This window comes from Centropristis striata, chromosome 20 (assembly GCF_030273125.1).
Source record: "Centropristis striata isolate RG_2023a ecotype Rhode Island chromosome 20, C.striata_1.0, whole genome shotgun sequence".
Lineage (NCBI taxonomy): Eukaryota > Metazoa > Chordata > Actinopteri > Perciformes > Serranidae > Centropristis > Centropristis striata.
This window is the reverse complement of record NC_081536.1, coordinates 15,033,210-15,058,511: the sequence shown is the minus strand read 5'-3', so window position 1 is coordinate 15,058,511 and position 25,302 is coordinate 15,033,210. Positions and strand designations below refer to the sequence as shown.

General features: G+C 41.4%; 1 protein-coding gene across 1 annotated transcript in view; it reads left to right on the top strand.

The window, feature by feature from the left end:
* The window catches only part of lrmda (leucine rich melanocyte differentiation associated), a 215,992-nt gene that overhangs the window by 166,954 nt on the left and 23,736 nt on the right, over nt 1-25,302 (top strand). Inside the window, exon 6 of the mRNA XM_059358831.1 lies at nt 22,611-22,695. Within this exon, the coding sequence (XP_059214814.1) occupies nt 22,611-22,695 (85 nt within the window). The remainder of the gene's footprint in view (nt 1-22,610; nt 22,696-25,302) is intronic.

Genomic DNA, 25,302 nt, shown 5'->3' with positions numbered 1-25,302 from the left:
GTGAAAAGAAAGTTTATCAACCCACAGAACTTCACCTTACTCTCCTCCAATTGTCTTTTTAGCACGCTTTGTTCTCTCAAATTGTGTTCAGATGTTTTTAAGAGTGTCAGTTAACTACTGCATCAGCAAAACAACTTTGATTCCATAACCCCTTCCCACTATTGATCTTGCCTTGTAGATAAAAAGAGCTCTCTCTCTGAAATCATGCATTTTTTATTGTGGTATCAATGGCAGCCTTTGCATTTGGCATCCCACTTAGCTTAAAGCTATACTCACAAATGCTGTCTGTTTGGCTCTATTGATTCAGAGGGTTTGCATCTTGTATATTTGAGATATCAGTCCCTTGGTATCATTTTACTTTGTCTTTGATCAGCCTGATTGCTGTAAACAGCCACAAAGAATCAAGCAAATTATTCTAATTAATGTTTTTGGGTGGAGATTAGCATTGTGCATTGCATTAAATATTCAAGTTGAAACATTTTGGCATAATTAAGAAAGTGTGTGTGGTTATTTGAATCTCTGGGGCTTCTGCTCAGGCTACTGTAGCTGCTTTGTCTGTTTGGGCAATTATTTGTGCATGAAATACTTTTTTCAATATGACACACACACCCGCACACACACACATACACACATACCAAATGCACTGAATCCTTTTCCTGAAAATATTTCTATATTGTTAAAATGTTCATACCGTATTCTTACCAGACACAAACCTTGAAGGAAAAATTGAGAATAGAAGTCCAATATTACCTTTTCTCACCAAATAGTAGTTGGCATTGTGGTGCTGCTGCTTGTCAGGTGTTAAACAACACTTTGGACCAAGGACAGACAAATGAGAGAGTCCTCCTCTCTAATAGAATCTAAAAAGATGAAAAATATAGTGCAGGAGGCAGGAAGGACTAGTCAAAGAGGTGACCATCAGCATCTCAGCAGCGAGGCTTGGCAGCCTCCAGCCTGCCATGGTGTAATTGGAGAGAAAACATATATGGGAGCAAATAACCCCCTGTCAGGGGCATTAAAAGGAGATGTTGTGACGACTGAGAGCCCTGCCAGCTGAGCACAGCAAAGTGGAGGGGAAGAATAAGGCCCATCAAATGGAAACTGCTTGGAGCAACCGTACATCCAAATATTCAAGATAATTGTTGACCGGTAGTGGAATAGAGCATCCATGTTTGTTTGTGGAACTTTCCCTCAAAAGAAAAACAGATATTTGTCACTATTGTCACTGTTGTTATCCATTCTCTGTCATCCTTTTGATTGATTTGACGTGTCTGCTTCGATGAGTATAATTTGAAAATGGTAAAGGCTAACATTAACAGTAGAAGTGCTCAGCCATCATTACTGTGGAGTGACATAAAAGTAGGTGATGGAAACAGGGAGGAAAATATGACTCAATGTCAAAACTCTGAAGTGAAATGTAGAAGGGAAACAAGCAGAGACAATTTCATAATTTAAACAGATAGAAGGTTTTACTCTATGGCAAGTGACATTATAAAGCACTTGAGCATGGCAAACAGCTCTAAACTTTTCTTATAATGCAACATGAATTTATTCAGAAATTTTTACCACAAATATTATGCTGTAGAAAACAAGCCTCTTCCCAGGTTTCATTTGTGGATCTGAGGCCTCTGTATAGAGGCCCCTCTGGTATAATTAAAACTCTCCTTACCCAACCTTTGTTTGGCAACTAATATATCTCTTCTAAACAAGTTATATTTTGGCATGGCTTACATAGGCAAAAATTCCAGCTCCTCAAATTACTGAATTAACTAAGGTTCTCTGTTGTGCTCTTTTTCCACTTCTCCCATCTACTTCACGATCATCACAAAAGAATTTGCCTGTCTCTCCTGAACTTCCCCTGTGTTTGGAACCTGCCTGACCTCACCATTCAACTGAGCGTGTCAAAATGTTAATGAGGATCCCCCCAAAAGCGCTTCGAGGTTAAATAAAGTCTTCATAAGCTGTCGGTCGAAATTCAATAATTTATTTGCTTGGCATGTTTCCACTTTCCCTGCCACTCTGCCTCAATTCTTGTACCTATCCGGGAACAGGGCTTGTCTTGTTGTGTTTTGTTTAATTTTTTTTGTGTGCAGGCAGCTGTGCAGGCAGCCTTTGTCTGTGCGCGAGATTGCTGCTTTAGCTTGGTGGCCCCTCTCATTAATCATCCGGTCAGACTATTTATAATGCGGCAGCCAAGCCGCCACCTCGGTTGCCATTGGCTTTTGTCACTGTGGCACTCTGTTTTGTGGCAGGAGGAAGCCTAATTATTAACTGTTAAGATGACAGCCAGCACTGTTCCGTCAACACTGCAGGCTGACAGTCCACTGAAGTGATAGCCCACTGAGCTGCCGTAGACCTATAGAGTCACAGAACTGTACGCCCCAGTATACTTTCCCTAATCTTCATTTTTATAATTTTTATATTTAAACTAATCCAAACCCACTGTATGAACATTTCCTGATGGAAAAAAAAAATTAAAATGTCAAAGTATGTCGTCAATATGCATGAGCTATCAACTATTTGTCTGAAAAAAACCTGTCATTGTTTACAGTAAATATCCACATTTGTTTCATCTAGTAATTAGTTTCTGAGAAAAATTGCAAGCGTAATTATCTGGCAGAAATTCTTGACTTACCTCAACATTTTATTGACGGTGCTCTCTAATTTTTTTTATGAAATTGTTCTTGCAGAGGCTGCCAGTCATGAAGCCTGTGTTCTTATTATGAATCAGTTATGTTCATGCTGGATACAGATATCAAACTAACATGGATAATTAAATCACTCCCGGCTTTGCTACGCAATTCCATATCTTGCAAATCCAAGGAAGCTCAACATAGTGCTGGACCTGACGTGTCAAAAGGATATAATATGTATCTTTTTGTGGTGGGGGAAAAAAAGAATTAGTGAAAGCCTCCTGGAGAATGACAGTCTTTGTTATTTGTCTTCTGACTCCTTAGCAGACAGCTATCAGGAAGAAAGAGAACTCACTGTGCACCGCCGAGAGAAGAAAATATGTGAGTCAGACTTTCCCCTCCTCCCTCCTTTCCCCAAAGCTTGAGATCCCCCTTCCAAAAATGAAAAGGATCAAGTTGCTGTCACTGTCACCGAACAAACATAAACTTTTCTGGCACCTAATAAATAGGCAGTGTGGCATTGTTCTCAAAGCCAGACAGGTGTGTCTGCCTCAGTGATGATGGATTCCACTATTCTGTATGGAAAGCCTGTTGGCTTTCTTGTCATATGTTGTCACACATCTCTCTCCAGAGAGAGAAAGGTTTGAAAGATGGCCAAAAGTAATTACACAGACGCTTCCCTGATGCTGTTGCCATGTGTTTTCTCCTGCTCATCACCACTAAAGGTAGAAAAAAATCTGTTACCCACAGCTATATTTCACAGGGAGACGAGGAGTGCAGACATGTTGGTGCTCTGCTGCTCTTCTTGTTGTGTTGATTGCTAGCTCATTAACCCGTCAGCTTTATTTTTCCTAGCTATGAACACTAGCGTTGGGAAAGAGCCCTGGGCAGTTTTACTCATCACTAAGGTGGAGCAGCAGGCCCTGATCTGGGTGTGTGGTGATGACATTATTTTCACCTGAATGGCAGGTACATCAACATCTCCTTGTAAACGTATCAAAAGAGAGACAGTGGCACCTTTGTTCTCCTCACAGCCCACTTGGGTTGCTGACAGCTTGCTGATTGATATTATCATTCTTAATGTCAGTAAATAGTGCCATGCCAGATAAAGAATCAGTTTCCTCTTGGTACTGGAGAGCTCATTTATCTTTCTGCAGCTCGCCCTGGCATATGCCGAAATTGGAGCCGGAAGTAGTCTTCCATTTCAGTCAGAAAGGGACGTGTGGGTTTTTTCCCCCACCATCTCCTAATCTTCCCTCTCTGTCTCGCTTTTCTCTCCTTGTCTCTGTCTCACTGGTTATTTTGATTCTGAGTGAGTGAGACTTAACTGGGAGGAGAGATAGAGCTTAAGTCAGTTGTAATATGTTAGGACAACTCTTGATTAGATTCTGTCAGAGTGAGGTCTTTCTGTGTCTCTCCTGCTCCGGCGTCCCCATCCCGGAACACTAGCTTAACAATGAGCAGATATCAGGCCACTCAAGAGCCCTTCCATGAATTTGTTACCAAAATAAGACCCTTGTTAGTGTGATGCGTCTTCAAAGGGTGAGGCACAAAATTATCTAATTGTGCCTCATGTGCAGTATATTTTTCTGCCCTGAGTGGGTCATGCATGTAACGAGTTGCCGCAGAGGAACCAGGATATAAAACCTGCAGACAATAAGCCTTTCTATAACCGTACAGTGGTCACCAAAGGTCTTAGAAACATCATATTGAAAAGGTTAAACACTGACAGTGAACAAGACTAACATGCTGGGTACACAACCTCCAGTGAGCAGCAACAAATGATGGCATTTGAAAAAAAAGAAAGAAAGGTACAGGAGAAAAGTCAATGTTTTTTTTTTATTTTTATAATTTTAGACAAGAATCAAAAGAGAACGGGGAAAACAAGCCACACTTGACAAGCACGGTGCATCAGGGTCACGTTGCTGGGAAAGTAAAACACACACACGCACACACACACACACACACACACACACACACACAAACTGAGTGCTTTGCTATAAGTGTGCAATTCAAAGCGCCTTACTCAATGTTTTTCCTTTCACCCCTCCCCTCTCCAATCCTGTTACCCCCTACCCTTTGCTATTATGCTGACAGACAGCACTGATATCCTCTGAGTTGGTGATAGATACGTCATATCACGGGGAGAAACGGGTTTGTCCTCAGCAGGTGAATACGCGGCTCCCTCATCCTCCGAGTAGACAGACACACATGACACTTTTCGACACTCTCTCCCTGATAGCACTTTGGCATGCAGGCAGAATCAAAGGGGGCATCTTTCACATGCAATTAGAGCGGAAAATAAAGACGATGAAGTGCGGTGTACAAAGGAAAGCTGGGGATCAGAAGGCTGTAATGAAAGGTGATTAGAAGAAGAGAACCCTAGCCAATGAGTTGCAGAGAGCTGGGGAAACAAACTCATCCTGGTAGGGTTCTCTGTTGAAGGCACTATTAGACATTATCAAAGCTGATAATGACAGACAGCCACTGGCAGACAGACACGACTCAAAACTATGCTAGATCAGTGTGTGTGTGTGTGTGTGTGTGTGTGTGTGTGTGTTTAGTATTGTGCCGCTTATGTTTTTTATGATGCACAATAATTAAATCCCTGTTTTGAATGTAGAGGGGTGATGAATTGCTCAAAGGTGGAAAAAAATAATTAATTGTGGTTGTTGGTAATAAAGAATTGAATTAGTGGAAAACATTTTGTCCTCTACATATCAAGTTTGAAAGTTGGCTGTGTCCCAGTTGCTCCACACATACTCATTTCAAGCAGTTTTTAAGTGACAAAATTAAATGCATATAAAAAAAGTCACAATAAAATGCTTGATTTTTTAAAGTGTGTCTGTGCAGGCGATTGTCATACAATGCAAAAAGCTTAACTACATTGAGTTGTGACTATTTTAAGATAGTATTATTTCCTGTCCTAAAACTTTTTTACATACCAACTTTAACTACAGTATTCTGTATATATATATATATATATATATATATATGGATATATATATTTATGTATATGTATATATATGTATATATATATATATAAATGTATATGTATATATATGTATATGTGTGTGTGTGTGTATATATATATATATATATATATATATATAGTACAATCATTTTGTAGTTTAAATCTTGGACATACTGACTGTTTTGCCGTGTCTCAATTTGCTCTCTTCCATACTAAACCCCTATTTTGAGTGCATTCATACTCATAGTATGGCAGAACATACTGAGTGTCCAGATGTTGGACTCATAACGTTCAAAAAGTTGACACTTCTGACCCTCACTGATCGCCATCTAAGCTACATAGCGGAAAAAGAGGGACCACCAAACTTGGTAAAATGGCAGTTGAGGGAGTTGCAGTAGTTCTGGTTGCATCTGGTTAATGACTTAACAACAAGTTGCATTTCAGGACCATTCAGATTGTCAGCAGACACTACAGGCACGCTGTCTGAGTTGTCCTGGTTGCTTCGGTGAACACACAAACAATTAAAACGCTGCAGTCAAATGTTGGCAGAAATGCTCCATCCTGTTACAATTTGCCAATAAAAAGAAGAAGGAGAAACGGTTGAGAATATAATTTCCATAAGAACACAGCAGCCATGTTGGAATTAAGGTAAAACTACCCTGGCAAAATGCATGCATTACTCCAGTTAGTTTATGGTGTACACAGTGTGCTACATGATAGCATACTAACAGAAGTATCCCAATTGATGCACAGCATTTCATTTGCATCCATCCGTGCACATCTTGCAGATTACTATGTAATAACTGCTACATTAAAATACTATGTTGTATGGAATTTGGCATGTAGTTTGCACACAGCTGTGTTAATAATGAGAGTATGAGTTACTAGCATCTACAAATATACATCTATACAAAGGAAGACTCTATTCTGGCTGTGTTTCTATTAGATTACTTTGGGTTTGCCTTTTATATTTGTCCTTCACTTAGATTCATGGATCATCTTCATTAGTCTGTTAACATTTTATATAATTCTGTTTACTCCCTCGCTGTCAAATCTGCTTCATTTCACTTCTGACTGAACAGCATTTTTCCTCCGTCTCTTCGTCCCTACTTGTTTGGCCTCTAAAAAAAAAAAAGACAGCCGTCCATTCTGGGTACTGAGTGAGTGAGTGATGGACATTTGTTTCACTTCTCTGTGGCTAAACTGAAGAAAAGGAACCCCATTCCTCTGCCTGCCATTGCCAGCTGTGAGTGGTTGTCAGGGTTGGGGCTGGTCCAGGGCCTGCTAATGGTGCTGTCTGTCTCAGTCAAGTCCTTGAGACCTCGAGTCCCTCAAGAGACACCACGCTCCAAAGTTTGACTGGAATTAAGCACCTGGTGAATGAACAGAGGGCAACTAAGCTGTCATGGATGAAATCATTGTGACATTACAAATACAGTTCAGGTCTTAAGAGGCTGTGTTTGAAGATGTTGTCATGCACTCTTACCGGGATGAATGTCGGGATTAATCATTTTGCGTACCAGTGGCTTTGTGAAAAGGGCGTTAGTATACAATAAGTATACAATAATACTTGGATTAGATATTGATTATCATACCAAAAGGAGCCCCATCCAAAAATAAAGGAGAAAAACACAGAAATAACACTGAGAAGGATCCCAGGGGCTTCCACAAACAAACAGCACTAATTCAATGCTTCACTGACACAAAGGCACATTCAATCAAAGCACCAAATAACATCCTTGTCAAGCATCTGGTAAATGGGTTATTTGGCACCTTAACAACAAGTTGCAGTTCAGGCCCATTCAGATTGTCAGCAGACACTACAGGCACGCTGTCTGAGAATGAGAGGCTTAGCAAAAAAAAAAGGAAAAAAGAAGAAGGGGGCTGCAGGGGAGCGCCGGGGCAGCAGGAGAGTTTAAGTCCAGCACTGTAGCTATTACAGGATGTCAGAAAATATGCTTAATTGAAAATGATTAGGGCTCTCATAAAAGCCGATCAAGTCAGGGTTTGAGGAGAAAGCGCAATTGTCCCACATAATCCTGCCTGTCGCTGTTCTTTCATCTGGATGAAGAGATCAAAAAAGAAGGGATTTGTAAAGGCCAGACCTCCCTGTGCCGCAGCCACTGAGCTCAGCTCCTCTCTGGTGTTCACTCTCCTTTTCAAATGCACTTCCTCTCTCTCACACACTCCTTCCTCCTGCTTATGTGTCTTTTTGTCTTTTTCGCACCAATGTTTTCCATCGGTCACAAGGTCTGTGGAGGTCAACATGCATCCCGTTGTTGGGATTGTTGCTCCTGTTTCACAGTAGTATCAGTAAGCTTTGCATGGAGCTGTGAATCGTGATGTGGGCTTGTGTGACAGCATGTTTGTAGATCGCGCAGTATTGCCCTTCATTATCAGACATCAAAGAAAGACACACAAATGCGCTCACCCACACACAAGCCATGGGTTGTACTCCCGTGTCTTCCTTTATCCATCTTCCAGAGAGAAAAAAATAAGACAAGAGGATAGAAAGCGGTCTGAAATGAAAGCTAGAGGGGCCTAGAGAGAGTCAAAGTGAGACACACATAAACATTCACACACACATAGAGGAATCAGCTGTGAGCTGAATGGATCTGAGTTGGGGGGGGGGTGGTACACTGCCCTTATGCCCTCGCTTTGAAGTGAGGCACAGGCCGTATGTACAGGCCCCAGAGAGGGGCATGTCTACATCCCCCCCATAGGCTGGCTGAAGGCAGCGGTCCGAGCGGAGCACACAGCACAGAGAAAAGAATGCAGCTTCCTAACTGAGCCGCTTTCTCTTCACACACTAGACTGATTCTGTTGAGAGAAAGCTTGTTTAGGGCATTGGAACTCACTATAGTAAATTTAATGTCTGCAGGAGTACTTAGAGGAGTAAAATTCTCATTTATGTATCAGTTACTCACCCGGTGTTACCTTGAATTCTCGAAGTTTTATCCCAATGCGTCATTGGTGAAGGAAGAATCCAAAAATGGAGAAAATTGTTAATGAATTGAAGTGAATGGGGGCAGCATTACTATATAATAACAAACTCTTTCAAAACTCATGTAGTATGAGCCATGTCCCATTTATCCAGTCATATGCTAGGTACTTCCCAAAAACATACATTTTTGCTAAAACCTTATTGAAAACATGCATGAAATGCTTGTTTGCTCAAGTGTGCTTCACATCCGGATAGAAGGAATGCTAAATAGCATGTGCTTGCAAGAAAAACAAAGTTTTCTTCAAGACTTCAAGCTCACACAGTGAGTAATTGAAATACAAATTGGCATTTTGTTGGTGAAATATTTCTTAAAAATACAATTTGACACAATGGTTCTGTGTGACTTTTACTGCTTGTATAACAACCCAGAGGTCCTGATAAAGTTGTTTTAAAGATTTTGTTGCAACCTATGAACGCTGCTATCAGTCACTTTGAAAGTGATAGCATGCAGCTCATTCAACTTGCCCTCTGAAAGATCAGTAATGGCCTTCACTATTTATCTTAAGATTGATGTAAAATAAATTCCCCCAAACAGCAACATGAGTGATGGGTGTTTAGTCCTAGTCTCAACATTTATGTTTAAGTCAGTGGATGAAGAGGGATCGTGTCCATTTGTGTTGAGTGCAACACCATTAACCTCTAGCCCGATTAGCAGGACGGAAGAAAAACTCTGAGCAGATGATTTCCGTCACTGTAATGTCACACTGTTGTTCTCAGCTGTCGGGGCTGCGCTCATAGAACACTCCCTGTAAACACACACGCATGCACTTTGATGGACTGTTCCCAGCTTGTGCGCCCAGCACTCTGCTCACGGGTTGGATGGGATAGGGTGAGACGGTGTGAGGTCTTGTCTGGTCTGGTCTGGGCCACTCTTGCTCTGCTCTGGCCTCGGGGAATGTTTGGCGTGAGATAAGGCTGTGTTTGAAGAGGAGCTCCAGATGCTCGTATATTACAGGTTGTCTTGTCATGCCGCAGATAAAGCCTCAGAGAAGCTCCTGTCGCCAGGCCGTACCACACACAGACACACACTCACAGGGAAGATAAATGTTTACAGGAGGCATTCACCCTTCGACAGTGTCGTGTTGTGGACGGCAGGGCTGTCAGAACTCTACCATTTTTAGGCTGTGGCTTATGTCTGCAGCATCTAGATTTTGACAGCATGTTATATGTTGCACATAACTTCTTATAAACATATGATTATATCCCCCAAGCTTTGAGATACTTCCGCAGTTTTGTAAAAGATATTGTTGGCCTTAACAAACCCTGACAGATGGCTACACTGGTAAAGGCCATGCAAAAAAAAAAATGTTAACATGCTCTGGTTTCTGAGATTAGATTTTAGCCTAGTTTTTTCTCTCAGTTCTTTCTGCTTTGATTGGTCTTTCCATGTCTTCTTATGTCTTTTCACAGTCGGTAAAACAAATGTAAGGTTGTAATTTGAGTTCCTAAAGGTGAGATTGTGAATTTGTCACACTCATAAAGATATAAAATCCTGCAGTGGTGTTCTCTACCTGACTGTCATGCTTGCCTAAAGTTTATTAGGCCTGGAAATAGCTTTTACTGTAGGTCAAATCTTTACTGAGTGAAGCTGTGGTTTCAGTTTACTCTCAGCGTGCAACCTGTTGAAAATGCTGCGTCCAAAGACATAACACTTAATTGGTTATTGCTTTTCATTATTTAATTTGTCTAACCTCTGTGAGGTATAAGTGCAAGTCTTATCATCACATCTCCTTAAGGCGGAGACAGTGTCCCTGCTCTCCATCCAACCTTGAATGAGGTTATTCCTCACTAATAAGACAAGAGATAGTGTGGTTTGTGTAATGCAGAGACAGGTCTCCCTCTGTCATTAAGTCATGTGTTTGCTAAAGTGGAATGGTATATTGCCTGGCATAAAACATGGCGTGTCTTCATTTGTCAGGCTCGTAGAGCTGTGAGACAAACGATGTTCAGAGTGTATGTCTGAGGGCCCTCTGAGACCACAGTTGAGCGGCTGCTCACTGGCGCGTTTCTCATGCTAATGTCATGGTCTCCCAGTCTATCTGTCACCCCATTACGCTAACATCATTATGCATAGGGCCCTGTCTCTGTCGTTGAAAAGAACAGAATCATTCCTGTCTCATTTTGAAGCAAATTGTTTGGGGAACATTTCTGTCTTTTTTTTTTCCAGTGGTAATGGTGGGCCAATCATTTTGCAAGGCTCCAGGTATGCAGATGAATGAATAGCTATTTGAGCTGTTTGGTGAAAGGAGTTTTTGTATTATTCATGAGAGGGATGGTGTGTCTGAAAGAGAAAGTGTGTGTGTGTGTGTGTGTGTGTGTGTGTGTGTGTGTTTGTTCACGTGCATGTGTGTGACGGGGCAAATGTGTCTCTATCAAACACAGATACATTCACACACAAGCACAGTGTACATGCATTGTGCAAGCATGCCTGCCTCCGCCGTTACACACACCATCGACCACAGTCATGCTTTAAATTTCTATGAAAGAAGTCACTGCTTTGGATTGGTAGTAGAGTTTTTTTTACAACTAATAGCTGCTTGGTAATTTTTTTAATCAACATACCAACCGTCCCTGCACACCCCTTAGTATACACATGGCATTATTTCAAATTCTGAGCCTCAAGGTGTCTCTGAGTGAGATCGTTCTGCTGTGATCTTCACTTGGAATCTTTTCATCTCACCTGGTGCAGGTTCAAATCCAGGTTAAAACCTTTGTCTCAATCTAAATCTCTCGGCCCTGGCAAACAGCACAAATTCCAATCTGTCAATTCAGCAGATTCCTCTCGCTGGTGTGCAAGTCTCCTGCATGTGTGTCGTATCCCCGTGTGGGAGGTATGCTAGCCGTGCACCCACCTGCTAATTCAAAAGCTTCAATCAGCTCCGTTAACTGAGGAGACAAGCCTGTGTTGCTGTAATTGCCCTGGTGACAGTGCTTCGGCGAGAGAGAGAACAAAAAAAAAAGCGCCTTTCTGTGTCATCATTTGCACAACGTTATGAATAGGTTAATAAAATAAAATACTTTAATTATAGCTTAGTTGCCATATTGTTAATGGTGCCAGTGTGGCTCAATTGAATAATACAGTTTCTACTATTAATTATCTGAAAGTGAACTTGCTTAAATGATATTTTACAGCCCCTTGATAAAATTACCGCTAGAGGCAATGTAATGATAGACAGACAAAGGCCATGCACGAATTATCATAAACTATTAGCTTGTTTCCAAAGGGTTTTATGTTAATCTTTTAGCGCTTAAGTACCCTGCAATTAACATATCAGGAGGAGCTGCCTTCCAGCTAGGCTTGCAAATTGAAGTCCTCAGATAAAAAAGCTATTGAGATGAAACCCTGAAAGAGAAGAGGAGCTATCGCACTGAAGTGTGCTGGAATTTTTACTCGTGTGTGTGTGTCTGTGTCTGTGTGTGTCTGTGTCTGTGTCTGTGTCTGTGTCTGTGTCTGTGTGTGTGTGTGTGTGTGTGTGTGTGTGTGTGTGTGTGTGCATTTGTGAGAGAGGAAGAGCGATAGAGAGACTTTAAGAGCACTGAGACAAAGAATGAGTGAAAAAGAGAGCAAGATGCCGTGAGAGTGTCTGTGATCAAGGATGTATAACAATTCCATTATCTCTCTTGGGTGATGACATGAGATGTCTCTTTCAGGCCCCTTTCCCTTTGTCTAATGCTACACAGTGTGCGAGCTATAGGGGGATTGAAATGGCTCTCATTGGCTGCGATGGCGGCATCTGATGGAATGTGTTTACATATCAGGCTAGTGGCTTGATATGTAAATGCAGCGCGTTGAAAAGGCTACAGGGAGATATGGTTCATTGTTAGGTCTTCACAGTCTGTGTTCCCTTTTATGCTAAGCACAATTGTATCCACTGAGCGAGCATCTTGTAAACCGCCCGTTGCCTTTGGTAGGTTAAACCCACAAAGGAGACCCATGCTTTGGAAGATATGCATGTTTTATAGGGTAATTGGCAGCTTTGCTTTGGTCTGCTTTCTTTGTTGTCGACACACAGCAGCTGACACCATTTACATTTACTACAATTAAATGAAAATACCCATAACACATGTCTTATGTTCAGTCTAGGTCTGTTTTTTCTGTCTTGTTTACTAGCTGTAGAATATAAAAAGAGGGTAATTATATTTCTAGTCGTATTGTCCTCATTTTGTTTGAAGAAAAATGTGTTATATTTATTTCTATACAGATTTCTTATTTAATGTTAGTAAATGTCGTTTTTTCTCTCCAAATAATTAGCTAATGCTTTTTCTGTTAGCAACCATTCTCGCTGCAGGAAGTAATTCACTGTGTGCGAATAATGAATTGTCGGACCATTACACATGGCATTCTGTACATTCTAGTACACATCAGTCCTGACTCAGTGAAACCATATTGCCCATAGAGTGCTCTGATATTTTCCTCCATCACCCAGAGATAGATGACTCCACTGAGGCCTTAATCTCATGTTAAAGATTTGTTGGCCTCTAGAAGTCAGGCCTAGCATTGAGATGCCTCGCCTGATTTATATTCACTTGCATGGAAGGGGAGCCAAGTGCACTATCTGCAAAGCAGATGCTGCAGCAGTGCCCTTGTATTAGACTTTATATTTCACCTGAAATAAAACCTGCAAACAAGGTCATGTCCTTGAACCCCCTCTTCCCTCTCTTTCTTTTCCTGCATTGTCTTTCTTCCTCTTTTAGTCTTTAATGTAAATGATAACCTGACAAAATTTTACAGCTGCAGTCTAATAAGAAATATAGGTAGGAAATAACTCTGCATCCTCACACTAGGACATTTTTTGAATATGAGAGAGCAGAAAGCAGAGAGAGAAATGAGGTCCATAGGCGGCCAAAATCCTGATGAACACTGCCTCTAAAACCAAATTCTTGTCTGTCAGCCCCTGTAATTTATGGGGTGGAGATTACAAAGCTACCGATACAATAAATTAAACTGATGGACAGAATTATGCCCAGTGCTTCCTGCTCTCCCCAATGACGCACACTAACTTAGCACTGGCTGACAATGAGTGTGATTTACCACCCGGGCAAGAGTGGAGAAGGGAAAACATTCACAGGCAGAGGCACCCAGGCCTCACTTTGGCCCACAGCCTAGTGAATAAAACCCTGCTTTAATTCACCCACAAACGTGTCGCCATTAAAAGACTAAGAATAGGGATTGCAGATCATAAATACTCCCTGATTTATTAGCTAACAACAAAGAGCAAAAGCTGGGCCAAGGAGAGGGAGATTGTTTGACAGAATGTTGTCAAGGAGAGAAAAAGAGAGGAAAAACACACTCATTCTCTCGTTCGCACTCACAGACACTCTTAGCTAAATCTGACCGGGGATGTAGCCCAGCCCTATCTTCTGCAGCAGCGTAGGAGCAGATGTGTCTGCTCTCTTCTCAATGTGTGACAGACAGAAAAGATAAACAGAGAGAAAAGCAGAGAGAGAGAGAGGAAGAGACGGAGGGAGGGAGGTAAAGAGAGCAGGAGCTGGCACGGCACTGGCTAATTTATCTCGCTGAGAGACAGATTAAAGAGAGAGGAGAGTGAAACAAAGTTCCACTGGCTTAATCAGCGGACAGCCTGCTAGCAGAAGACATGATAAATCAGAGCAGGCTCAGTACAGGAGAAAGCCTTTGCTCTGGGAGGGAATGGGAGACATCCTCAGCCAAACAGCAGTATCTTTTACATGGACTGTTGTGAATAGCAGCTTGTGAACTCGCTACGTGTATACTTGCAATCGATACTCATTGCTATTGTTTGAACAAACATTGTTATACAGTAGCCCTCTGCTGTTCCTTTGCTCCAACACTGTTATTTTTAGTAGTGGGTGAGCAGTCCGGCTTGGTGGTGTTGTGTAAACAGGACAAAGGGACATGAAGGGCCTTAAGTTTCCTCTTGGTTTCTGTGTGCAGCCGTGCCTTTCTTTAGCTCGCTGTCTGACAGGGGACTAACCTAAGGGCCTAACCCAGGAACAGGAAAAGGGGCTTAGATATCCCTGTGTCATTAGTTCACTACGGGGTCACAGCTGGGCCACTCAGAGCATGATTACACCCCTTGATTTATCTGCTTTGGAGCCCAAACACAGATAAATCTCCGAGCTCATCCCCGCCGTGGGATCCTCACTGTCTGATAAACGGCCCAAGCTGAATAAACAACCACCACCACCCCCACCCCCACAAACACCCAATCTCTCATACATTATGAATAATTCATTCAGATTGCGAGCTCTGTTAAATGTGTATATTTTGTATCTTTAAATGGCGAAAGGTGCTTCTATGATCTCTATCCAATCCTACATGCACGTCTTTGATGAAATACTAGAAAGGCAGAGGTTGGCGGACATTTTGTTTTGTAGTTGTAAACTTTATTTCCTCGCCCCCGCTGTCGTCCTCCAGCATTTTCACATAAATAAACTTTATGTAAATATGTCGCGGGTTAGCCCGCGCCGCAGCTCCTGTGTAGATATTGGCCTGTCTGCGACTTTATGACAAAGTTTAAAATCATTCATTACAGTGACCCCTGCGGTAAATTCACTTAGTGGAAAATTGCCCCGGCTCTCCTGTTTGGTGTGTAGATGTGATCACGAGTGCATTTTTAACTTAATTAATTGGCCGTTTCTGTTGACAAGAAATTTATGCAGTAATAATTTGCTCGAAATAGATGCAGAGCGCAGGAAATGAGATATCCATCAGGGTGCTTGTGTTCCGCCAGCTGCACCGCGGCTAATATGAAAGTATTTCAGGCTGCTCAGACCCTGCTGTTTGCACAGTCAAGATTATATATACCCACGATCCATTGCCTGCCTCAGAGGCGCTCATGGAGGTCTATGATAACAAAGACTATGTGATTTATGGCCTGCTGTGAAAGCAGAACTTGATGAGATTAAACAATTTCATAGCACGAGTGTTTCTCAGAGGGCCCTCTGATTTGTGGCAGCAACGCCGACAGTAAATCAGGTTTATATATCTGAAAGCATGCTCAGCAAAGGAGTGCAATTACTGTTTAAGACAGCTACTTTTTATTTAATTTTTATCCCTGGTTTGTCTCTTTTATTCCTGGCCTGTCACACAGCCACTCACCTTCATAAGTCCTTCTGAGGGAAGGGTTGAAGAAGAGGGGAGGTGGGGAAGTCGAGGAGGGGAAGACACGGTGGCGTGGGCCCTCTGCTATCTCCCCTGCACAGCTTTTAGAGAAACAACAACAACAACAACCAGGGGACAACGACGGCCACCGGCAGAACAACACGGGCATCCATAGAGCAGGGGGAAGCACTCCATTTTTAATGCATTGTTTGCCTGCTGCTCTGTCCCTGTCTGGGTAAATGGAGTAGGCAGAGTGTAATTAGAGAGCTGGGCTTTGCTCCGTGCCATAAAGATGACATGGTGTAATGATACAGCTTACAGGCCCGCAGAGGGTTCTGTCTCGCGACGGAGGATCTGGGTCGTTTGCCTGTGACTTATGATAGGTGTGGAAGATGACAGTGTTATCATTGCAACGTGGAACTCAGAGATGTGGATGGGGGAAATTTCTCTCAAAAGGTTGTCGGGGATTGGAGGCGAGTAGAGATGGATAGGAGCATATTAATCATTTGTGTTTACAGTTTTTCATGTAATATTTTCAAATGGAAATAAAAAGGTATCTTTTTTTCATCATTTTATATGTTTTAGTGAACTTTCCATGCTAAAAGAATTAGGTGCAAAAAACACAAACAAAGAGCCAGTTGAACATTTTGCATGAGTTGTGGTCAGAGATTTCCATAACTGTGGTTTTGCATCATACAAGTCTGCATCTGTACTAATTAACAAATCAGCTTGTGTTGAATAGAAGTGAGCATGTAAGTACATGTGCATTAGTGTTTCGTGCATTCAAATAATTTTAAACTCGGTGTATGCGCTTTTTAATGTGAGCGCATGCACACATGCAAAGCTGTGTGTTTTGAAGTTGTGGTTAAATGTTCCACGGCTGCGTGTGTGTCTCTGTGTGTGTGTATGTGTCCTTGGGTGAAGATGTGAGTTGTGCATCTGTCTGCATCATCCCATATCTTCCCAGAAAACATCAAGAGATCTCATTATTTCGACATATCTCAGGTTTTTTTTCCTCTTTTTTCTTCCCGTATGCCTTGAGTCAAAATTAGTTTTCATTCCCTCTGTGATCTTACTGACTGAAGCCGGCTCAAAGTAAAGAAAATCGCAGTCTTCGTAGCGAGGCTGAGTCAAACACACACTTCACACAGCCGCAGTCTGAGTTAAGCATTGCTAAGTAACCTTCACATTTCACTCGTGTGAAGAGCTAATTTCCTTTAAGTTCACATGTCACTTTTTTGTGGCTCTTTTTGTGGGTCCTCTTCAAATGTCTCTCGGCGTCTAATTGCATAGGAAACATTCTAGACAAGCCGGTGTGACAGGCCCGCTCCCAGTGTCTTCAATTATTAAACATCCTACACTCTAGAAAACAGCCCTGACGTTAGCTACAGCCCCTAATCAGAACAGAAAGCCTCATGATATGTCACACTCCTTAGTTGCTGTGGTTTTGTGTACATGTGTGTGTGTTTGTGTAGGAAAGATGAAAATATTTCTTTTCGAACCAGTTAAATAAGGCAAAACTCTGACAAAGATGATTTTTGTCACAGGTAGATCAGAACGTTCACATCCTCCTTTTTTTCTCCTGTTTTAGAGATAAAAGAAATTGTTTGTACTTATGAAAATATATGAAACAATCAGTTATGTTTTGTGTAAACGTTTGAATAAGACACTTAATCATTGTTTTAACTATACAGCATTTCCTGCTTGTTTTTTTTTTTGTCTTTGTAACTTTTTTGGCTGCAGAATCCATGCCAATGGAAAGGTCATACTAGACAAAAATAAGAAATAGCCTCAAGCTAATTGTACTGCATACCTGGCTTACATTTCTGTTTTGAATCACCTACACTTATTCTGCAAGACACTCAGAGTAAAGGTCGAATGACTTTTTAAATTTCAACCCGAAAACAAATACAGCCTTATTACCATCTATGAGTCATCGCTATGGATGATTAACGTCCAGCAGCACTCAACCTTTGCCTGTCTGACGCTTAGCCGTACACAAAACGGCAACGCTCACTGTTGCTGGTTCGCTCCGTGTGCCCGGTGCCCCGAGCGAAACATCAGAACAGTTGCTCTTGTGATCAGTGATCATATGATACATTTACTCAGAGCAAGTTCATTGGAGTAGAACTGGTAAATCATTAAACACACGCTCAGCAGTCTTCCTGCTGAGCAAAAGACTGCTGTACTACCCACAAGTGCAGGCACCATTACATCAAATGTTCTTCCCCCTGCTATTACCTAAGAAAACAGAATTAATGCTTTTCATGCACACAACTGCAATTTAAAACATGTTATATTGTTTTCTCCTCTCCCCTAAGCCATGATCATTAAGGTCAGATATTTTTTTAAAAGAAGAAAATATTTAAACCTTTTTAAACTGGCGTTCTACCTTTCACCATGCCAGTTGTGGTTATTGCTGGCAAAATATTTATTAAAATGATTTTGCCTCAACATTTTTCCTAGCTATATAATTAATGCAAATATAATATTTGTGGATAAGTGCACCATAATATTAGCCTTCTAAATTGTGCACAAAAGTCTTTGTTTACATGTAAATTCAGGGTAGATTTAGTCTCAGCTAGTGAATTAAGAACCTTTCTTTCATGATTTCTTTCATCATTGCCATTACATGCTGTAAGACGCTGCAAGCCAGTGCTACTTATTTGTTTTTTCATTGTTTATTTCTAAAAGTGTTGCATTGTTCGTAACTCTGAACTTCAGAAGTATGACACGAGGATCATAAAAAATTCTATCTAGTGAAGAAATAAACGTGTCATGCCAGCATTAAATGTTGACTCAAATAAGTTCACAAGTTGTGTCTCCTCTGATCTCTAACATGATCAGAAAGCAGCACCAGTTTACAGAGACAAGACTAGGAAAAAAGTTCCATGCGCAGACACAAAAGAAATATTTTGATATAGACCCAAAGAGAAAACATATCAAAAGACATTTTTATACATGTCTTTTGCAAGCACAAAAAGCAGAAATGGTGTCAAGAGAAAACAAAACAGAAGGCTTGTTTCTTCCAACAATTGCTTTAAGCTACAAAAATCTCCTTGAGTCCCTAGCCTCCCCTCAATGTCAGCCCCCCTCCCCTCACCCTCCCTCCCTCCCTCTCCTCTTCGTCTCTCTCTTTTTCCCCTTTTCCCTCTCCAAGGCAGGACAGGGCCCTCTTTGCACCCTGATAGGTTGCGGGCTGATGCTTAGCAACAACATTCCTGTGCCCTAAGTAGCAGTAAGCCTCTGGCTGAACTCTTTGATGTGGCTGTCAGGCCACATTTATTTCCTTTTAGCACTTTGTCTACTTGTCCAGATGTATAAGGAGATAAAAAGGGCTGGTGTTTACACTGGTCTCCCTCTGTAGCGCGGCTGTAATTAGATTGTATTGCTGGTCAGTCTTAAGGAGGGAGGTGAGGTAAGGCAAGGCAGGAACCACCTGTGTCAGGATGAGTCGGTCAGGGTGAGACCTCGGCTGCAAGAGGAAAGCAGTTTTTATAACATAGTGCATAGTTACTTTATTTTGTACATAACACTGTGGCAGCCAACATCATAATCACATTCTAGTGAAATCTTCCAGATCAGTTGATGTCAGCGTAATGTACTGTAATATAACACCCATCAAGATTTGAAATCGACAGCCAAGCTTGCAAAACTTTGTAAACTTTGTTGCAGTTGCATCTGAAAAACACCTCAATATGCGTCAACCTTCCCCGACTCACTTTTTGGGTATCTCATATTTTCAGGAACCCCACTGTGGAGGTGGTTATGTGCTCCATGTGGCTCTCTTTGTGTTTCGTTTTTCTTGTCTTTTCCATCCCTCTGCTGTCTCTCTCTTCCTGCTCCCCTCTCTGTCGTGGTGATATGTTGGAAGTAATAATCACTATTGCCTCTGGGTTTATCAGCATTTATTCGCATAACAACACAGAAACGGAGAAGACAGACAGCATTGGTGTGATGTATTATCCAGTACGGGAATCATCTTTCATAATGACATCCAACAGAGCTTCCTCTCTCTGCCACCACCCTTTTCTCTCCCTCTCACACACACACATACACACACTTTTTTCCCCCTTTCTCTCTCCCTATTTCCACTCCCCTCTGTCCACCCTTTATTATCACAGAATCCATGGTGCTCCCCAGCCTGTAAATTTGTGCCGCATTATCATAAGCTGTGGTGATAACTCACATTGCACAGAGACAATAATGATGTGAACACTCAGCATATGCCCCGGGCCCAGCAAATTAAAACAATGCTCAGCTTGATGAGCAGACTAATCTGGACAGCAGAGAGACTGAGAGCGGGGGAGAGAGAGGAAAAGGGGGTCCAGGAGCATCTTAAATACACGACACAGCAGCACCTCCCTCTGTTCAGTGTAGGTACAGCTGGATAAAGCAAGGAGGGAGACGTGGAGAGAAAGAAAGGAGACAGAAAAGGGGGAATAAAAGAGTTGGAGCAATTGTTTTGCAAACTTGGGTGAGGACATCATGAGACAATCATTAGCTTTTGTATTTTTATCTGGAGCAATAAGTCTAGCAGTCTAATAGTAAAAAAACAGCTAAATGACATTCACTATGTCAGTCTTTGGATTTTTATTAATTTTAATACACAATTTTATAGTAAACAAGTGTCAAAAACATCACATAGAGCTGTGAAAACATGTTTGTAACCCATCTGAATAGTACATCTATAATATATTTAAATAATCTTAATCATCAGTCCAGGAGTCTTTTTAAGTACAACATAAATATTTCCACATTTGTTCCACATGCTTTCTCATTATTGCTGCCTTCTCATCCTGTGGACAGGCCATTGACTAAAGTGAAAGAGTGCAGATGTGGAGGGGTACGGAGGAAGGTCTGAGAGGAGAAAAGGGAGGATCAGGACATGGGAGAGCTGGCTGATTGATGCTCTGTGGGTGGGGTAAAACGCTTGTGCTGGATAGGACGGGAAGTGACAACCACAGATGTTGAATGGCTTGGGTGTTTGATCAGCAGGCATGATACTGAGGAGGTGAAGTGGTGGTGTCATGCATAGTGCGGGGACTGGGTGGGTGGTGATACTGAAAGCAAAGTGACTGACATCCCATAGGACCAAAACCAGCCCAAGGCTTTATCCAGTATGCAGCTATAACCCCAGCAGTCCTCCCTCTCCTTCTTCTCCGCCTAACACAGTCTGTGGGTGGTGCTGTTAATAATGTGGCAACTAGGAAGATTAATTGTGAGCAAGCAGCAGGATTAGGAGGGGCTTTTGGGGGCCAAGCAGGCCAGAAGAGGCCCATGCTTGTGATCTTTCAAGCAGGCCAGGAAATGAGGCAAGCAGGGGCGCAACAGCACGGTGGCTCAGAAGAGCACGGAGGTAGATCAAATAGAGAGGGCTCACAATTCCTATCTTAACGCTTGAGTTGCTCTGTTGGCTCATAATAATAATTGTCATAGACAGGCTCTTTGTGTGTTCATTATGACAGCCAATATCAATTATACCCTCAAAACCAAGTGGCAGAATGCAAAATTAGGCCAATAAAGAGACTTTTTTGTAGATAAAATTGTTGGTAGATTTTTTTTTCAGGATCTCTGTGGCACATTTCAATATCCATTTTGTGAGTTGCTGCAGTTAAAAACACAACTGACTATGAATACCTGATTGTTTTTCCTCAAATGGGAGGTGTCGTTTCTTACTGAGCACAGTATGTTCTTATTCCGGGTTGTTTTACTTCTTGTATTACACATTCCATACAAGTACAGCGCACAAGCAGGGAGTGATCTGTGATATTTCTAAACAGGTTTCAGCCACTCTAGAGGCAGCAGGTCTGCTGTCAAAACAATATTTCTATTCCAAGCTGTTTCTTTCAAAAGCATGGTCCGCCAGCATATATGTAGTAAGGTCTCAAAATAGGCTTATTTTGCCATTTTTCTCTTTGGTGTAATGTGACACACATGCTGGCCAGACCCTAATGCCTTTCAGAGATGCTATCTGAAAGCACATTATGTGATCGTTTTCAATTCACAGTGCTCTCTTTGCCCATGAAGAATATGGTTCCATTTAACAGTGCAGACCATTCCATTCCTCAAGGTTATGCATGGGCATGTAGAGGAACAACAATAAAAGTGGGAAAAATGCAGCTCCAAACCATCTCTAATATGTATTTGTCAGTTGAGTCTCTTGCTATGATTAAAGACCCAGTGAATTCCTTCCTGCAGGAAAGGAAAGTATTTCTGCAAAGGCATCGGATATCGCTGTGTCATGATAAACTGCCTGCTTCACTAGCTAAAAGGCTATGGTAAGGAAGAGGATGTTTTGGACCTTGAAAGTGCACAAAAGAACAACAACACAGAAACTCTTGACCTGTTTGGGAACATGCTCTGAGATTCCGGCCTCTGTTTTCTCTTTGTCTTAAAGCAGCATTTGTCACACTTGTTTAGCCTGAACCTCTGGCTTTGCTCACAATCAATAGCTCTCTCTCTCTCTATAGTTTCACAGCCAGGAAGCCATGCTCATATTTACCTCACATTTAAGGATTAAGATTTATTCAGTGCATATTGCATTTCCTTCCAGTTCAGAGGACCACCCTCACATAACGATGCTACATTTGGCTGCTCAGAGTGAGTGACGTCTACCCTTTTGTTGACCACTGCAGGAGGTCACGGCTGAGTGAAGGTTAAGACCTCTCCTCCCTAACCAGGTCGTAGATCAGATCATCAAAGACAGGAGTGAAGTTCCACATCACGTGCGAAGTAATAAAACATGACCTGCCACGTTATGTCATAAAACAGGAGCAGTGTTTCCAACATTTCCTGCACCAATCCAGAGGGATTTATGACACTCACGGTCAGCTAGTGTGATATTTTAAAATGTGTCAAACCTCTTTTTTTTCTTTTATGCATTCATTCTATTTGTTTGTCTCCTTATCCTAGCCACCTCATGAGGTTGGATCTGAGGGTCGCCCACTACCATACACTCCTCTACCCCGAGGATCCAGAGATGCCAAGAACCATAAAGGTAAAGAAAAAAGAACAAACTATGGACTTATAACCTTTTCAGTTGGGTGTTTTTTACATACATCTGAACAGATATTCTTCAAAGTAAACAAGAAGAAACACAATCTTACTTATCTTACATTCAATCAAAACCTGGGCCCACGGATTATATAAATCATGTACAAGTCATAACCCTAACAGCTACAGAGAGTGGGAATCTATAGGCCTTGGGAGTGAGATGAAGTTATGTTATCTATTCTTATTGATCTCATCTCATCTGTATGATGTGTTGATAGTGGGAATAAATCGGAGTAATCTAGGTTAACTCTGATCTGAATATATGCGTGGGAGCACAGAGCACATATACAAGAAGAAGCATCCTTGATCTGTTGATACTAGACATTGATTAGGCCCCATATTGACCCAGTGTAGTCAGTTGATGTAATTGTCTAGCAACTCCTAAAGATCAAACACTGCAGTCTAGGAAGAATACATTGCATCAACTAAAAAATACTTATTTTAAAGCTATTATGCAGGCCACCACCTGCATTTGTAGCAGATCTTCAGCTGGGGTTGTAGTAAAAAGTCCTGGCAGTCCATTGTAAATCAGATTATATAATAATCATAAAAGCATGTATAATAACAAATAATACACTTAAATTTAACAAAATAATTGAATAATATAATAAGAAATAATAATAACAATTATTATTATTATTATTATTATTATTCGTTTATATGTAATTACTTTTTGTTTATACTATAAATAAATAAACTATATATATATATATATATATATATATATATTATCATTTATGAATGTATTTATTTTTTCTGCCAATAGATCCAACACACATGAAATCCTAAAACAAAACAAAAAACAAAACAAAAAAGGTGAAAAACAGTTCATATACAGTCATGGAAAAAATTATTAGACCACCCTTGTTTTCTCTAATTTCTTGTTCATTTTAATGCCTGGTACACCTAAAGGTACATTTGTTTGGACAAATATAATGATAACAACAAAACTAGCTCATAAGAGTTTAATTTTTAGAGCTGATATCTAGCCATGTCCATGGTTTTCTTGATAATATTTTTTGTTATTATCAAGATTTATATTAACATCTCAACTTTGTATTTTAGCATTCTGAATTTGCAGTTTACAGTTAATTTGACTCCATTTTTCCTGACTGACTGTGTGTGAAGTAGCTTAAACTAGAACCAACGCTTTATCTGGAGCCTGGTTTTCAAAATAAACCCCACTTTTCTCATCACATCTCTTATGCCCGAGACATTTATCACTGTCTTCACATTGCAAGACACCTGTGATGGGTTGACCACAGGTATAGTAGCACAACAGGTCAGCAGTGACCATCTTTACCCCCTGTTTATGATGCCAAGGACAGATCTGTGTCATGAAAGCGTGGATGGTGGCAGCTCTCACCAGATGTACGGATAGGAAGAGCCCCGTGCTTTGTCAAAATCAGACCTGGCTAAGAACAGTCCATTTAAAGGTGAGGGGATCTGACATGAAATATTTTCCCCTCCGTCTAAGATCTGAGCAGCAGTGACAGTCTCCATTTGTTATTTTCATGATGCAGCACTGCAGTCTTAGATAACACAGCCCTCATCCTCGCCCTTCACCTTGTCTTCATGTCCCCGCCTACAGACCCTGCCCCGGCTCGTTTTTATGTTTTTTTTTCTTTTTTTCTTTACACTTTTTAAACATTCTCTAGTTTTCTTGATGCGTTGGAGACGGTCGCAGTAACTCCTCATTCAGAGAGAACAAAGCTGTGGCAAAGCATTGCTACAACAAACAAAATTTTTCAGACAGTAATTCCAAACAACTGTGCGTTTACTGAGTTCAATTCAGGATGTAAACAATAGAAGGGGAACAATATGCTGAACCATTTTATGTAGTTCAATGCAACACTCTTGTTTCAATAGACATGGTAAATTAAACCATTCACTGCAGGATTTGTTCAAAAAGTTCTCTGGGGATATTGTATGTACTTCTTTTATCTTGTGCTGTAATGCTGCAAAGCAACACTCAGTACATGAGGTAAAACAACTGTACTGTATTGATATATTGAATTTTGTAATATAGAAACAAACCATGGATTTTTTTTAAATCAAATTTGTCCTTAGTAAGCAGCATAAGTGTGTCTTGATACACATTAAACAGTATCTGATCCTGACAGTAGGGTTTTAATTAAGTTACCTTTTTTATTTGGGGTACAAGAGAGGATATATAGTTTTATCCTGACTCCTGCAGCAGCAGACGAATCAGCAGCACTTCTGACATCGCCCTGTCGCCTGCTCAGAAAGAACCTCCCTTTCCTCCTTTCAACCCCCTGCACCCACCCCCTCCACGTGTCACCTGTGTGGAAGCCCCAGAGCCTGGGTGCCAGAGGTAATTACAGCATCTAGGAGCTCCCAGAGGAGGGCAACGCTGGCAGGTCACTGCCCAGGGAGAGAGGGGTGGAAACCAAGGACAGAACTCCAGGATAAGCTCCTGTCTTGGTTTGGTGGAGGAGTCAACACTGGAGGAGACTGAGCAAAACAAGTCAGCGAGGAGGCGAGCGGGGAGGGAGAGAAGGGAGGAAAGATGTGCTGCTTGTGGTAGTGA